Source organism: Pan troglodytes, chromosome 8 (genome assembly GCF_028858775.2).
Source record: "Pan troglodytes isolate AG18354 chromosome 8, NHGRI_mPanTro3-v2.0_pri, whole genome shotgun sequence".
Lineage (NCBI taxonomy): Eukaryota > Metazoa > Chordata > Mammalia > Primates > Hominidae > Pan > Pan troglodytes.
Genome location: NC_072406.2, coordinates 81,614,449 through 81,630,000, shown reverse-complemented (window position 1 = coordinate 81,630,000; position 15,552 = coordinate 81,614,449). Strand labels below are relative to the sequence as shown.

The 15,552-nt window shown below is 52.0% G+C and overlaps 1 protein-coding gene across 1 annotated transcript; it reads left to right on the top strand.

Moving 5' to 3' along the window:
* The first annotated feature begins 2,106 nt into the window (after positions 1-2,106).
* On the top strand, positions 2,107-14,464 carry TACR2 (tachykinin receptor 2). Its single transcript, XM_507831.6, has 5 exons — positions 2,107-3,093; positions 3,890-4,084; positions 9,877-10,030; positions 11,686-11,882; positions 13,864-14,464. Exons 1-5 carry the CDS (start codon positions 2,702-2,704, stop codon positions 14,120-14,122), a joined length of 1,197 nt encoding a protein of 398 aa, XP_507831.4. The 5' UTR covers positions 2,107-2,701; the 3' UTR covers positions 14,123-14,464.
* The last annotated feature ends 1,088 nt before the right edge of the window (positions 14,465-15,552 follow it).

Genomic DNA, 15,552 nt, shown 5'->3' with positions numbered 1-15,552 from the left:
ACCACCCTGACCAACATGGTGAAACCCTGTCTACTAAAAAAATACAAAAATTAGCCAGGTGTGGTGGCATACACCCATAATCCCAGCTACTTAGGAGGCTGAGGCGGGAGAATCGCTTGAACCCAGGAGGCGGAGGTTGCAGTGAGCCAAGATAGTGCCATTGCACTCCAGCCTGGGCAACAGTGTGAGACTCCATCTAAAAAAAATAAATAAAATAAGGACTGGCCTTCGGGATCGCTGTCTAGCTATGGACTCAGAAGGCCAGTGCCAAGCAGCAAAGCTGATCAGGAACCCCTTCATCCTGGGTGGCCCGCATCTTCCCCTTTCACGAGGCTTCAAACCATAGCACATAGTTGGAAGGCTGCAAGAGCAGATAATTTAAGGGGAAAATAAAAACTCAGATGTACAAGCTCCAAAACATAATCCCCTTTACATAAACAGTGGAGGTGGCGGGATGTTGTGGGGAGGAAGGAACTTGAACTGTGCTGAGCTTCTGTGACTGGTGACAGGCGCTCAGGCATCCCGGCCCTGCACTGGGTTTGCACCTGAAGCTCAACAAATTCCCGCTGCCTGGGAGCAGGAGGACAGCAAAAAGAGCAGGCTGTCTTGGGCTTCCATTCTTATTTCTACACATTCTGCTCTTTAGGACCCTGGCCAGATGGGCATGAGACAGAAGCAAACCCTAAAGTACTGCTACTGTTGCCGCCACCAACAGAGATCAAAGGCAGAGACCCTTCTGCTAGGGTCCAAAGTCCAAACAGGCCACTCCAGAGAGGAAACAGGCACACAGGCACACACCCACGGGAGGAGTAGGGGCCCAGGAAGCACTCCCTCCCCAAGGGCAAGGATGGGGTTCCCATTCCACCCAGCACATGCTCCTCACATCTGCACAGCAGGGAGACCAAACAATAGATACAATTTCAGTGTTGATTGTTGATGAACTTACCCAGAAGTTCATAATCAGAAAAATCCGTAAAGAAGCTCTTTCAATTTCAGCATGTTTAAGTTTCATGACTTATGGTTTAGTGTTGTTTTTATATTGGATTCCATGGGTGGCATAATCTTTTCAGCACTAGAGACCTTTAAAGGTCTTTCTCAGCTCACCCCGGGAGACAAGGGCTGGGTGTCAGGAAAGTGACACACAGGGAGAAGCAGAAAATGGACTGGGAGTGTGGGGGCCGAGGCCCAGCCACGAGAAACCCAGGCGGTGCAAGGCAGAGCCCTGGGAGCACAGAGGCTGCTGTGCCGTGGGTTGCTGGTGAATGAGAGGCCTCCTCTGCTTTAATGAAGAACATGCCCCCCCTACTCCCGCTAATCCTGCCCTGCCTTCATGGTCCACACACCACAGGTGTGCACAGGTTCATGCGTGTGTGTGAGCTTAACACGTCAGCCGCACATACAGTTGCTCAGAAACATCTTCACTGCTTCACACACGTGCACACAGTCAATGACCAGGAGCAGGGATCTTGGGGCAAACCTAGAGCAGCTTCTCAGGAGTTAAAACTCCAGCTTTGCTGTGGTTCCCAGAAAAGCCCTGACTTTGTCCTAAGACAGTGGTTCTCAAAGTGAAATGCTGGCTCCAGCAGCATCAGTATCACCTGGGAACTCGCTGGAAACGCTCCGGGTTCTGGCTTCTCCTCCTAGAGCACCCAGAGCTGTGGGGTCCTCCCTTCGGGCCAGAAACTCCAATCATAGTTTTTATGTACCAACCCCTGTGCTAAGTAGACTTTGTGCACATTATCTCCATTTAAAATTCACAAATGTACTGTGAGATGCACACCATTTTTCTATATTTTTCAGATGGGGTAGACAGAGCTCAGAAAGGTTAAGAGACTTGCCTGGAGTCACCAAACCAGGCTCGAACTCCTTCTGTATTCAGAATCACTCTTCAGACGTAGCTCCTGTCCTGGGCTGAAAGTCAACATCCGCCGAGAGCTGGGCCCTCTGTACCAGCCCCATCTCCCCCAAGTCTCTCCCTGCCTCTGCAGCCAGTCCTAAATCTTTCAAGAGACAAGGCCAAGCAGGGGGTGGGACCAGGGGCGGGAGCCAAAGCCCCACCTCGTGAGCAGGCAGCACCTCTGCCAAGGCCCCCACCGGCCCTGCCCCAGAGAACGGCAGGGAAGCTGCAGCGAGGGCTGGCAGCTGGCAGAGTCCTGAGCACCCAGCACCCAGCCCGGCTTGCACCCCAAAGCCTGGAGAGAGGCTGCTACGCCATTGACCTGTGGACTCCAGAGGCTCCCGCTGTGCATTCCTCTGATCTGGAAGGCTTCCTGAATTACTTGACGAGAAACCTGGGTTCGAGTCCTAACTTGTCACCAACTTCCTGAGTGACCTGGGCTGGTCCCGTCCCCTCTTGGAATCTCTGTCTTCCATCTCTTCAGCGAAGGGGTTGATTTATAAGGGTGTTTTCTGCTCTGACACTGTGATTTGAATTCTGTGTTTCCACATGACATTCGAGAAGTCTGGCCGGAAGGATGGAATCTGAAATGACAATGGTTCTGGACTGGGCTTTGTGCTCAGACCAGCTCATCTTTGCCTGAGATCTAGGAGTGGCCCCAGGCTCTCCTGATGTGCCACCACGCTTGACATCTGCTCCTCTCCCTGCACCCATATTCCCATGCTCTGAAGGGGAGTTCTCTTCCATAGCAAATCCGGGAGGAGCCGAGGAGCCAGGCCCTTTGTTCCAGACCCAGAAGCAGCCATGGGGACCTGTGACATTGTGACTGAAGCCAATATCTCATCTGGCCCTGAGAGCAACACCACGGGCACCACAGCCTTCTCCATGCCCAGCTGGCAACTGGCACTGTGGGCCACAGCCTACCTGGCCCTGGTGCTGGTGGCCGTGACGGGTAATGCCATCGTCATCTGGATCATCCTGGCCCATCGGAGGATGCGCACAGTCACCAACTACTTCATCGTCAATCTGGCGCTGGCTGACCTCTGCATGGCTGCCTTCAATGCCGCCTTCAACTTTGTCTATGCCAGCCACAACATCTGGTACTTTGGCCGTGCCTTCTGCTACTTCCAGAACCTCTTCCCCATCACAGCCATGTTTGTCAGCATCTACTCCATGACCGCCATTGCTGCCGACAGGCAAGAGGGTCCTTGGGGAAGCTGGGGGGCGCCTCCCCACTGAGCCGGGGCTCAGACAAGGGTGGTGACATGCCTGTGGTTACACAGCAAGTTTGGGTAGAACCATGGGAATGGCCTCCCAAATCTGGTCATGGTCCAAAATTATGAATCTGGAAGGCAGGGGGACTGTGGAGCTGAAGAAGGTAGACTAAGGGTTAGACACAAAGAAGGACTTTGCACTAGATGCACTAGACAGGTTGTTCAAGTCTGTAGGGGAAGTGGGCAATGTTTTAGCAACCTTCTGAAGTGTTCTTTCCTGGAGTTGATCTTTGTTTTGTTGTCTTTCTTTCACTCCAAAGATATGTCTTATACAGTTTTTTTTTTATTATTCCAGATAGATTACACGAGGGGAAAATGTTAAGTTTGCTTGCAATTACAATCTAATAGGGCCAATTATTTTCCCAACGCCGCTCAGGGCTGAGCTTCAGGCTAATGTTGGATGCTTGATCTTGCCCTGAGATGGGCTTCCAGTGTGGCTTTCTTGTGGCCGTCCACGGGCATGTCCATGCCCAGAGGGAAATGGTGGGCTGAGGTGCCTGGGCCGGGGTTCCAAGGCGTCAGTGTGCTGTGTGGCTGTGGGAGAGTCACCAGCCCAGCGGGCTGTCTGCAGGTCGGCTGATACTATGATATCAGCAGATGGCAGCAGTGCGGGCAATGGCTAGAGGGTGTGGGCCTGGGTTGGGAGAGAGGGAGACAGGGGAAAGGGAGCTGGGCTAACAGGAGGGACCCTGCCGCTCAAGCTGCCCTCTGCTCACAGGTACATGGCCATCGTCCACCCCTTCCAGCCTCGGCTTTCAGCCCCCGGCACCAAGGCGGTTATTGCTGGCATCTGGCTGGTGGCTCTCGCCCTGGCCTCCCCCCAGTGCTTCTACTCCACCGTCACCATGGACCAGGGTGCCACCAAGTGCATGGTGGCCTGGCCTGAAGACAGCGGGGGCAAGACGCTCCTCCTGTAAGGCCTCTGGGGGATTGTGGAGGGCAACAGTGTGTGTGTGTGAGTCTGTGTGTGTGTGTGTGTACACACGCGTGCATGCAACCATGTCCATGCATGTGTGGTGTGCATGCATGGGTGTACACATGAGTGAGTGTACACAGGATTGTGTGAATATACCTATATGCTTAGTAAGCAACACACACGATGTAGCCGATCTGTTCTTCACACTTTACATATATTGACCCATTTAATTCTCCTAACTATGTGGGATACATATTATATTATTATTCTTACCATTTTTTAGATGAAGAAACTGAGGCACTGAAAAACTAAGTAACATGCCCAAAACCACACAGCTAGTAATTCAAATCCAGCTAGTCATTTGAATCCAGCTATGGATTCAAATCTAAGCAATCCTGCCCAGGACCCAATCTCCTCACCACTCTGCTACTCAAATATGCACCCTTGCATCCTTAGATAAGGATATGCACGCATGCACACGTGTATGTGACTGTACATGTCACATGAACATGCAGCACCCATTTCTGCCTGTGTGTACACGTGCAAGTGTGTGGGTGTGTTTGTAGATGTGTTTGCACACAGGCACGTGTTAGGGACATGTGTAGGCGTGTGTTTGGGGGAGACTGTCTATATGCTCAGGCCACAAAGCGGCAGGAGACTGAGGCAGAAAGAGTCCATGATGGAGCCTGGGACATTTTCAGGCTGCTGAGGTGGGCATCACGGGCTGGAGGCAGGGAGGGCAGGGTTAGAGGAATTCAGGCATGGCCCAGCTGCTGTGTGACCCTGGGTGAGTCCTTTCTCCATTCCGGTCTCAGTTTCCGAGGATCTCACGATGTGTCTTTGTGGTCCCCAGGCACTGAGCCATTGCTTGGTAGAGGCTAAAGAACTGACTGGGGTTCTGGGCTCAGTCAGGCCCAAGTCGTGGCCTGGTCCCACGTGGCCGGAGGATGCCTCACACTCACGTAACCTCTGAACCTCTGGCTTTCTCTCTCTAAAATGAGGATTCATAATAGTACCTTGCTCTGTGAGCATAAATGAGATAGTGTACCTGAAGCCCTTAGCACCATGCCTGGCACAGAACTGGTACCCAGTATGTGGCAGCTTAAATAGGGGACACATGAAAACACACCTGGGGGTGGCAGATCCTTCCCACAAAGTCCCAGCTGCCCCAGGCATGAGGGTGTGCATGGTCTGAGGTGAGGGCTGCCAGGTAGCCATGGCAACACACCTCTCCTCCAACATCCTCCCTGCCTGGTCTCCATCTGTCCTGAGCACCTGCCAGGAGAAGGCTGCTCTTGTGGGCTTCAGGGATAGGGAAGGTGCCATTCTTCTGAGAAGCCATTCCTGGGGACTGGCGAGTCTCGAGGGCAGGCCCTGCCCAGGGTCTCTGCCCCCTCCCTGCACCCCACCCTCTCACGGAGGGCGATATCCATATATGGGGAATGCCTGGCTTTCTGGCTCAGCAAAGGGTGGAGAGCAGAACATATTGAGACTGGCCACTTGGGGTCAGTATTTCTCCATCTTCATACAGGACCACTGTGCGTGCCAGCTCTCTGAGAACAGTGAGTTCCATCCCAGATTCAGGCGACTGGGAAAAACAGGCGGGCAGGGGTGGGCTAGGAAAGCCATACTTTGGTGTTGCTTAAAATTCCGAAAGGATTTGGGGAAAGCCTGGTTTTAAGTGTGAGAATGTGTTATTGTTTTTCTTGGGGGAGAGCCTAATTTAGGATGAGGGCTCCATCCACACAGGCTCATGTACTGTGTGTAATTAGGAATCTGATGAAATTAAAGATGCCCTCTTCAGGAACATGTGCACACACCCCCAAAATCAAAATACAAAAAGACTACCTTTGGGAGGCCAAGGTGGGCAGATCACCTGAGGTCAGGGGTTCAAGACCAGCCTGGCCAACGTGATGAAACCCTGTCTCTATTAAAAATATAAAAATTAGCTGGGCGTGATGGTGGGTGCCTGTAATCCCAGCTACTTGGGAGGCTGAGGCAGGAGAATCGCTTGAACCTGGGAGGTGGAGGTTGCAGTGAGCCAAGATCACACCATTGCCACCAGCCTGGGCGACAAGAGTGAAACTCCTTCTCAAAACAAAACAAACAAAGGCGGTCCCTGGAACTCTTCCCCTCTGCCTTCTGCATGGAGACCTAGCCCAGGGTGAATTCCTGTCCTGCACAACATCCTAGGAGCAAGCAACAGAGGAGTGTGGCTCCTGCTAAGGAAGGACTTAGAGATGGCCTCCTCCTTTTACAGATGGGGAAACTGAGGCTGAGGGAAAGCCCTGACTTGCCTAAGATCATGCTTTAAACAAGAGGCTGGACAAGAGCCCTGTACTGACTCCCACAGTGCTGACCCTCAGAAAAGGGGAAATTTGGTCATGATTAAATCTGTAGACGGGTATGACACAGACTTCCTGTGCCTCTCTGGGCCTCAGTTTCCTATCTGGACACTGAGATAGGTGGCCCTGTAGATCCTCACTCTGTAAGGTGATGGGCCCTGGCCCTCGTTGCCCCTCCTCCCCTCTTATCTGCTCCACACTGGGGTTCTCAACCCAAAGCCTACTTGAGGATCAGGGAGTCTAGGAGCGCCTGAACCTCTTGTAATTGGCATGCTTGCCAAAAGAACCCAAGCAGAATTCTAAACACAAGACTTTAGGAGAGAGATTTACTGGAGCCATTATAATCACCCAGTGGGTTCACCTTGCCTGCTGCCTAGACAGAAATGATTTATCAAGACAGGGGAACTGCAATGGAGAAAAAGTAATTAATGCAGAGCCTACTGTGCAGGAGACCAGAGTTTTATAATTACTCAAATCAGGCCAGGCGCGGTGGCTCACGCCTGTAATCCCAGCACTTTGGGAGGCCAAGGCAGTGGTCAGGAGTTCAAGACTAGCCTTGCCAACATGGTAAAACCCTGTCTCTACTAAAAACACAAAAATTAGTAGGGCGTGGTGGCAGGCACCTGTAATCTCAGCTACTTGGGAGGCTGAGGCAGGAGGATCACTTGAACCTGGGAGGTAGAGGTTGTGGTGAGCCAAGACCCCACCATTGCACTCCAGCCTGGGCAACAAGAACAAAGCTCCATCTCAAAAAAAACAAAATCAAATCAGTCTCCCTTAGCATTCAGGAATCAGAGTCTTTAAAGATAATTTGGCAGCTAGGGCCTTGGCAAATGGGGAATGCTGATTGGTCGGGTTGGAGATGGAATCACAGGGGGTCGAAATGAGGTTTTCTCGCTGTCTTCTGTTCCTGGGTGCGATAGCAGAACTGGTTGAGTCAGATTACCCGGTCTGGGTGGTGTCAGCTGATCCACTGAGTGCAGGGTCTGCAAAATATCTCAAGCACTGATCTTAGGTTTTACAATAGTGATGTTACCCCCAAGGAATTTGGGGAGGTTCAAACTCTTGGAGCCAGAGGCTGCATGACCCCTAAATAATTTCTATCCTTGTAGCTAAGTTGTTAGTCCTGGAAAGGCAGATTGGATCCCAGGCAAGAAGGGGGTCTTTTCAGGAAAAGGCTGTTATCAATTTTGCTTCAGCGTAAAATCATGAACTGAATTCCTTCCCAAAGGTAGCTCGGCCTACACCCAGGCATGAACAAGGACAGCTTAAGGATTAGAAGCAAGATAGAGTCGGTTAGGTCTGATTTCTTTCACTGTCATAATTTCCTCGTTATTTTTGCAAAGGTGGTTTCACCATGGGTCCCCTTCCCTTGGGGTGGCAGCACCTCTAGAAAGGGGCGCAGCAAGCCTAGCATGTGGCAGGTAGAAGCAGGAGGTTTGGGAACACCTCAGTCCTCCCATAAGAAAGAAAAAGTCAAATGACGAGACCAGGGGTCTCAGGCCCATTGGTGGAATGCTCTAAGGACTCTGTTCCATGAAAGGGACCCCCAAATGCCAAAGAAGCCCAGACCCAAAGAAGGAGGCAGAACAAATCCAGTTTGTCAATATTGGGTGATTTATTGAGGGAATTTACAGACCGAAGTGGGATCTTGGGTGGCCACAAGACAGGTGGAGCTCTGCATTCTCACACCCCAGATGTAAGGCTTAGATACCATAGGGAAAGGATATTCGTGCTCCAGCAAGACAACCAAAGGCAGCCCTCCAGAACAGGCAAGAACGCTACGTGCGTCACAGCCTACAATTTGTGGAGTAACATCAAGGTTGACATGTTCTTACACTAGGGGCAGTAAATAAAGTAGAAATCAGAAGGCATTCACAAGACTGGGGCGAATCGGAAGTCAACACAGGGGAGTGGCATCCAAGATGGAGTCACTTTTGTCTCCACAGGTTCCCACTGCAGACCTGCCGGGGAGTCAGTCCCCAGCCTGCAGCTCATCAGAGAGAGGCTGCAGCGTCACTCATAAACCAGAGATCTGAGAACTGGGGACACTGTCTTTTTTTTTTTGACAGGGTCTCACTCTATCGCCCAGGCTAGGGTGCAGTGGCCCAATCATAGCTCATTACAGCCTCGATCTCCTGGGCTCAAGTGAACCTCTTGCCTCAGCCTCCTGAGTAGCTGGAATTACAGGTGTGCCCCACTACGCCTGGCTAATTTTTTTAATTTTTTTTTATAGAGATAGGGTCTCACTATCTTGCCCAGGCTGGTCTCAAATTCCTGGGCTCAAGCAGTCCTCCCATCCTGGTCTCCCAAAGTTTAGGGATTACAGGCATGAGCCACCACGCCTGGCCTACACTGTTTCCAAAAGGAAATTAAAAGCCTCAACACAACCCAGTGTCCTCCCTGGGGACGGGGTAGGAAGCCACGCAATGGTACTCTGCATCACTTCCTCAAAGGTGGTATGAAAGAGCATTTGCTGACACAAACGAGGTTCCCAGCCAAATGCTGATAAACCGTAAGCAGATGACACAGCAGCATGTGATATATGGCGCTTTTCCACTGTCCCATGCCTCCATAGCGATGTTGGTGCAGATGGAGCCTTATTAACACCAGTCATTCTATCCATCCAGACAGATACAGAATATATATATATATATGTACATATACATATACATATACATATACATATATGGCTATACTGTAGGATACACTCCAAGACCCCCGGTGGATGCTTGAAACTTCAGATAGTACTGAATTCTCTCTCTATAGATATATACTGTTTTTTTCCTCAACATACCTATGATAAAGTTTAATTTATAAATTAGGCACAGTAAGAGATTAACAGTAACTAGTAATAAAACAGAACAAGTATAAAAATATACTGTAATTATACTTCTGTGAATGAGGTCTCTCCCTCTCAAAATATCTTGTTGTACTCTCCTCCCCTATTTTGGATCCGCAGTTGGGAGGGGTAACTGAAACCCGGGAAAGTGAAACTCCCATCAGGGGTGACTACTATTCATACATATGATTCTGGAAAAAATATGCCAGATATTAATAGTTAATGTTAATAGTGGTGGGAGTGGGATAATTTTACTGCCTCCTTTGTGCTTAATGGTATTTTAAATTGCAAACAAATTATTTTTTAATTTGTTTCGTTCACTATTCCTTTTTTTGACACGTGTCTATCACGTGGAAGGACGTGATATGGAAGGACGCAGGGCTACTGCTGGCGTCCCTTTTGCAGGGAAGCCGTCTCCTGGCACACAGGCTACCCAATGCCACCTTTATTTTTGTTTAAATCAAACCAAGTCCCTGGGAGGCGCCCAGGGTGGGCCCGCAGGGGCGGCTCCACAGTGCCCGCGGGGTCCCAGGACCAGGCGCTGGCAGACTTCGGAGTCGCCCCCGGGCCCTCCGCTGCCCAGGCCCCGGCTGTCCCTGCAGGTACCACCTCGTGGTGATCGCCCTCATCTACTTCCTGCCGCTCGCGGTGATGTTCGTCGCCTACAGCGTCATCGGCCTCACGCTCTGGAGGCGCGCAGTGCCCGGACATCAGGCGCACGGTGCCAACCTGCGCCACCTGCAGGCCAAGAAGAAGGTGGGCGCGGGGGCGGGGGGCCTGGCGGGGGCGGGGCCTGGCTGGGGGGGGGGGCCTGGCGGGGGCGGGGGCCTGGCGGGGGCGAGGCCTCATGGGGGCGGGGCCGGACGGGGGCGGGACGGGGGCGGGACGGGGGCGGGACGGGGCCTGGCCCCGCCCTGGGGAGCCGCCCTTACGGTCTCAAGGCCGGTCCGCAAGAGGGCGCCCGGGAGAAGCTTGCGGAAACTGCCTTCGCGCGAAGTCTGGGGCCAGAGCCTGACCGCGTTCCTCCCAGCCGGGCGGATTTGCTTTTGGTCTTTGGCCAAATACAAAATTAAAGAAACTTGCCGGGCGCGGCGGCTCACGCCTGTAATCCCAGCTCTCAGGGAGGCAGAGGCGGGAGGATAGCTTGAGCCCAGGAGTTCGAGACCTGCCTGGGCAATATAGCGAAACCCCGTTCTCCACAAAAAGGAAGAAAAAAAAAAAGACCAAAAAAAATTAAAGAAACTTCCCAGAATGTTAGGGGAGTCAGGGACTCCTAAAGCCCCATAGAATTCAGATACCCCCAAGAATCTTAGAATGATAAAATATTAAAATCTTAGACTTTTTGAATAATCAGAATGTTGAAATTGAGAAGCCCCACAGAACTATAGAAGGTGCCTGACAGTCACAGGGGAGCCCTCAAAGGCTGGAACTGCGGACCCCAGAGGTCGTGGAGACCAGATTGTCGTCCAGCTTCATCAAATCTGTCTCCAGTTTCTTCCGGAAGTGGCAGTGTCCCCCTACTCCCTGCCATCCAGGGTCCCCCGAAGGTCCTGATGTAGCCCTCTGTGCCCCAGACCCCCTTCACCCTCCTTCAGTCCAAGCTTGTCCTTGCCCCCTTCCTGCCAGGCAACAGGGAAGGTAATGGGTTAACCACATCATGTAGCCAGGTCAAAGCCATGCTTCTCACCCAAAAGTAGGCATCTTTCACGGGTGGTTCGGGGAGATAGCTGCGCATGGGCGCCATCTGGTGCCCCTCATGGAGCGCTGGCCTCCATCTGCTCCACACTAGCGGTCTCAACCCAGATCCTACGTGAGGATCAGGGTGCCCAGGAGCCCCCAGACTTTTTGTAATTGGCATGCTGGGCTGCCGAACGGAGCAGGAGTGTGCCTGCAGGGGCCAGGCTCTGAGGAGGGGGAGGTCCAGGAGTTGACCCGTGGGCAGAGGCAGGGGTCCCTGGTTGGAACCTTACAGCCCACAGAGAGAAGGGCTGTGCCGATACGGATCCCAGAGAGGTGGCGGCCTGGGAACGCATAGCTGACACAGGGGCTCCCCTAGGGATGGGGTTAGGAGAGAGAGCTCAGCCACTCTCCAGGGAGGGGGAGCTGCAGTGAATGAAGGGGTCCCAGACACCTTTTGTAGGAAGTGGCCATTGAGCTGGGCTTCAAGGAGTGAGGACTTCAAAGGAAGGATGGCAGTATGGGCAGAGGGACCGGCCTGAGCACAGGCCTCTGAGGTTGGGGGCTCAGGAAGGTCTGGGCAAAACATGCTCAGAGGCCTGAGTAATAGAGCTAACGGGGTCTGAGTGTGGAGCAATTCCCAGGTGGGTGCAAGGGGTCCTCTGCGTCTGCCCTCGGAGGGCTGGGGCTGGGGCTTGGGCACTAAGAAGTAACTTGAGCCTCTCCTGGACCAGTTTGTGAAGACCATGGTGCTGGTGGTGGTGACGTTTGCCATCTGCTGGCTGCCCTACCACCTCTACTTCATCCTGGGCAGCTTCCAGGAGGACATCTACTGCCACAAGTTCATCCAGCAAGTCTACCTGGCACTCTTCTGGTTGGCCATGAGCTCTACCATGTACAATCCCATCATCTACTGCTGCCTCAACCACAGGTGAGCCCCTACTCCAGCCCCACCCTCTGCCCTCAGGGCCCTACTGCCCAGCCCCAGGTGGGCTCCCCTGCACAGCTCAAGCATCCATCCTCATTCCTGCCGGAACCTGTGGCCCTGTGCCCCCAGCCTACATGAGAAAGCCGTCCTCATACTCAGCCCCCAGCACAATAATCCCTCTGGCCTGGGCCTAGCTTGAGCCCCCTTCCTCCCCAAATCCTCGCCGTCTCCCAGGCTGTAGCTCTCACTGTCTGTCTGTTCCTGCTGGCTCTTCTGGGTTCTGTGTCTGGGGCAAGAGAAGAGAGAAGGGAGGGCCAGAGAGATGAAGGGGAGGGGAGAGTCACAGAGAGGGGGCGGGACAGACAGACAAAGGAAAGAAAAGCTAAGTAGCGGGAGGGAGGGACTGACTTCTGTTCTAGTATTTTCACGAGCTTCCTACTGAGGGCTTTCCTGGAGCCGAGTGAATGGCACCCATCCGGCAGTGGAAGCAGTGGATGGGGGCTGGGGCCAGCACAGGGGTGGGGCAGGCTGCTCCCTGGAAAGCTCACAGTGCATGCCCTGTCCTCCAGGGACTTTCAGGGCAGCTGGGAAGTGACCCTGTCAGAGACAGCCAGGAAGGAGGGGGCCAGAATCTCACTCTCGTGGCATCATCCAGTTTCCCTAGCCCTTGTGATTCTGAGGAAATGAGTCCCAGAGACGGGCCTGCACTGGAGAGGTGGGGGGTGGTGAGTCAGGCAGGAACCCAGCCCCAGTTCTGCAGAGCAGGCCTTTCAGTGGCAGGAAACCCTGAAGGTGGGGCAAGTAAGGGGCGGCAAGAGGTGGACACAGTCTCACCTCAGTGAGACAATGATGTGGGCGAAGTTGGCCTTGGACCTCTTTGTTCATGTTTTTTGTCACCTCCCTGGCCAGGTAGCCAGGCTACTCATAATGCCATTGGGATCTTTGTTGCTCAGACATTTCACCCGCCTGGGGCAGGCCAAAAGGAAATAAGGAGCTATGATTTTTTGCAGGAGGCCAGAACTCTCTATCTCCTGAGAGGGAAGTAGATAATAGGAGAGAAGCAGGTGTCACCCCCACTCTACAGATGGGGAAACTGAGCTTCAGAAAGTAAGATGCTCCCAAATTCATACAACAAACAGTAAAGCCAGGACTCCATGTGTCTCCAAGGCCTGTCATCTTATCCCCACACCACGCATTTCTCTTTTAAAGACTTGTGGGATTGAAAACCTGGAGACAGGGACTCTGACATCTGGGAGGGGCCACCAGCCCACTGTGTCTGTGGGTTGATCACTCTCTTGCTACCCAAGGGAGATATAGTCCCTGGGAGTCTAAACAACACCCCAGGTTCTACAAGATCCTGACATCACTTCTGGATCATTCCCTTCTCTGAGCGGCCAGCGTTCCCTTTCTGCCGTCTGATTTCTTCCACTCACCGTGTGTGCTTCCTCTGAACTCCCGTTCAGTGCTGCCACGGGGAGAGCTGTTTGTTTTCAAGCAAATGCATCAGAACTTGGTGGCTCCGAGTGTGGGTTTTTCAATGTAGTCCCCTTGGGAAAAGCATCCTTGTTCTCCCAAGTTGCCAAAGCCTCCATTGTGTTTTAGCAGGTTCTTCTCTGACTCCTCCCTTAGAAGCCAGTTAACAAGTCAGACAAGAACATCTGCTGGTTTTTTTGTTTGTTTGTTGGTTGGTTGGTTTTTTTAGTAATTATGCTGGGGTGGTTTTTTGTTCGTAATAACAGATGACCTAAATCAGCTTAGTCACCCACTTCATTCACTAGACCCAGCTCCAGAACACTCTGGCAGTTTCCAAAAATCAAACTCACCCACGAAGGCATCTCTCAAGAGCCCCTGAGCCATGGGAGGCTCTTGGAGAGAGACAGTGACTTTCCTCTGGAAGGGAGTCAGTTTCCTGGGGGTGGGGGCAGTCACATCACAGCTCCTGAGCCCCTAACTCCCTGGCTCAAGGTGCCCCTCGCTCCCCCAGGTTTCGCTCTGGATTCCGGCTTGCCTTCCGCTGCTGCCCATGGGCCACACCCACCAAGGAAGATAAGCTCGAGCTGACTCCCACGACCTCCCTCTCCACAAGAGTCAACAGGTGTCACACTAAGGAGACTTTGTTCATGGCTGGGGACGCAGCCCCCTCCGAGGCTACCAGTGGGGAGGCGGGGTGTCCCCAGGATGGATCAGGGCTATGGTTTGGGTATGGTTTGCTTGCCCCCACCAAAACTCATGTTGAAATTTGATCCCAATGTGGCAGTGTTGGGAGGTAGGGGTTAGTGGGAGGTGTTTGGGTACTGGGGATGGATCCCTTATGAATAGATTAATGCCTTCCAGCTGAAGTGAATCATCACTCTTGTGGGAATGGACTAGTTCCCAAGATAACAAGTTGTTAGAAAGAGTGTGGTGTCCTCAGTTTCCCTGTCTTGCTTCCTCTCTCACCATGTGATCTCTGTGCACGCAACACTTCCCTTCCACTTTCCACCATGACAAGAAGCAGCCTGAGGCCTTCACCAGATGCAGCTGCCCAATCTTAGATATTCCAGCCACCAGAAACATGAGCCAAATAAACCTCTTTTCTTTATAAATTACCTAGTCTCAGGTATTCCATGAAAGCAATACAAATGGACTGAGATAGGTGCCTATTGAACCCTGAAGCCTTGTGCCTGGCTGCAGAATGAGGTGTAGCACCCTTTGAGAAGTAGCCAATCGAGAAGACCAGCTCTGAAAGTTCAGCTCATGCCCCATCCTTCAGTATACCAATACAAAGACAACATGGGGCCAGAACTCCAGAAAGGATGCTGACTTTAAGAGGACTCAGCCACCCATCTCAGAGAGCACTTCAGAGGATCCAGTAAGGGTCAGAAAAGACAGTGTAAGCTGATATTTATCTAATCTAAGAGATGCAAGCTCAAATGCCTTCCTGGGGCATACAAGAATATGTATAAAAGAAAAACTGCAAATGTGATGATAAAAGGCAACTGACTTCCACCCTCAGTTTGAGCTAATAGGGAATGGTGGGGGCCATGGCAACCTGGAGAGGACAGGCATTCAAAGGGGACAAGAACTACTCAGCTCTGGACAAACGTTGCCACATGATAATAGGAGCCCACTGTTGCTAGATCTAAATTTTTCAAGAGAAGCTATAAATCCACATTTGTATGTGAGTCTTCCAGATTTGTTGAATTTGACCCAAATTTTCATAAACTTTGCATAAGTTAAACAAAACGTATCTGTGGGCAATGCAACCATGACCCTGATTCGCCATCAGGCTGCAGATACAAAGGAGGAAACTTCTTATTTCACAAAGCCCAGTGACTGAGTCAGCTGAGGGCTTCTCTGTCTCAGTATTTAAGAAGTCAGATACAGCCCACGTAGATGGTGATTAAGAGCCAAAAAAATCAGCTGTGCTTCCTCAGGCAAGTCACTTTGACCTCTGCCCAGTATCAAAACTACTTCACAGGGATGCTGTGAGGAACAATGGGAGTAATGCCTATAAACTAGCAGGCCAGACCAGATTAAGTGCCGAATACATGGTAGCCAGGACTTTTTTTTTTTTTTTTTTTTTTGAGACAGGGTCTCACCTCATTCTGTGAGACCCAGGCAGGAGTGCAGTGGCACCATCATGATTCAGTGCAGCCTCAACCTCCTGGGCTCAGGGGATCCTCCTGCCTCA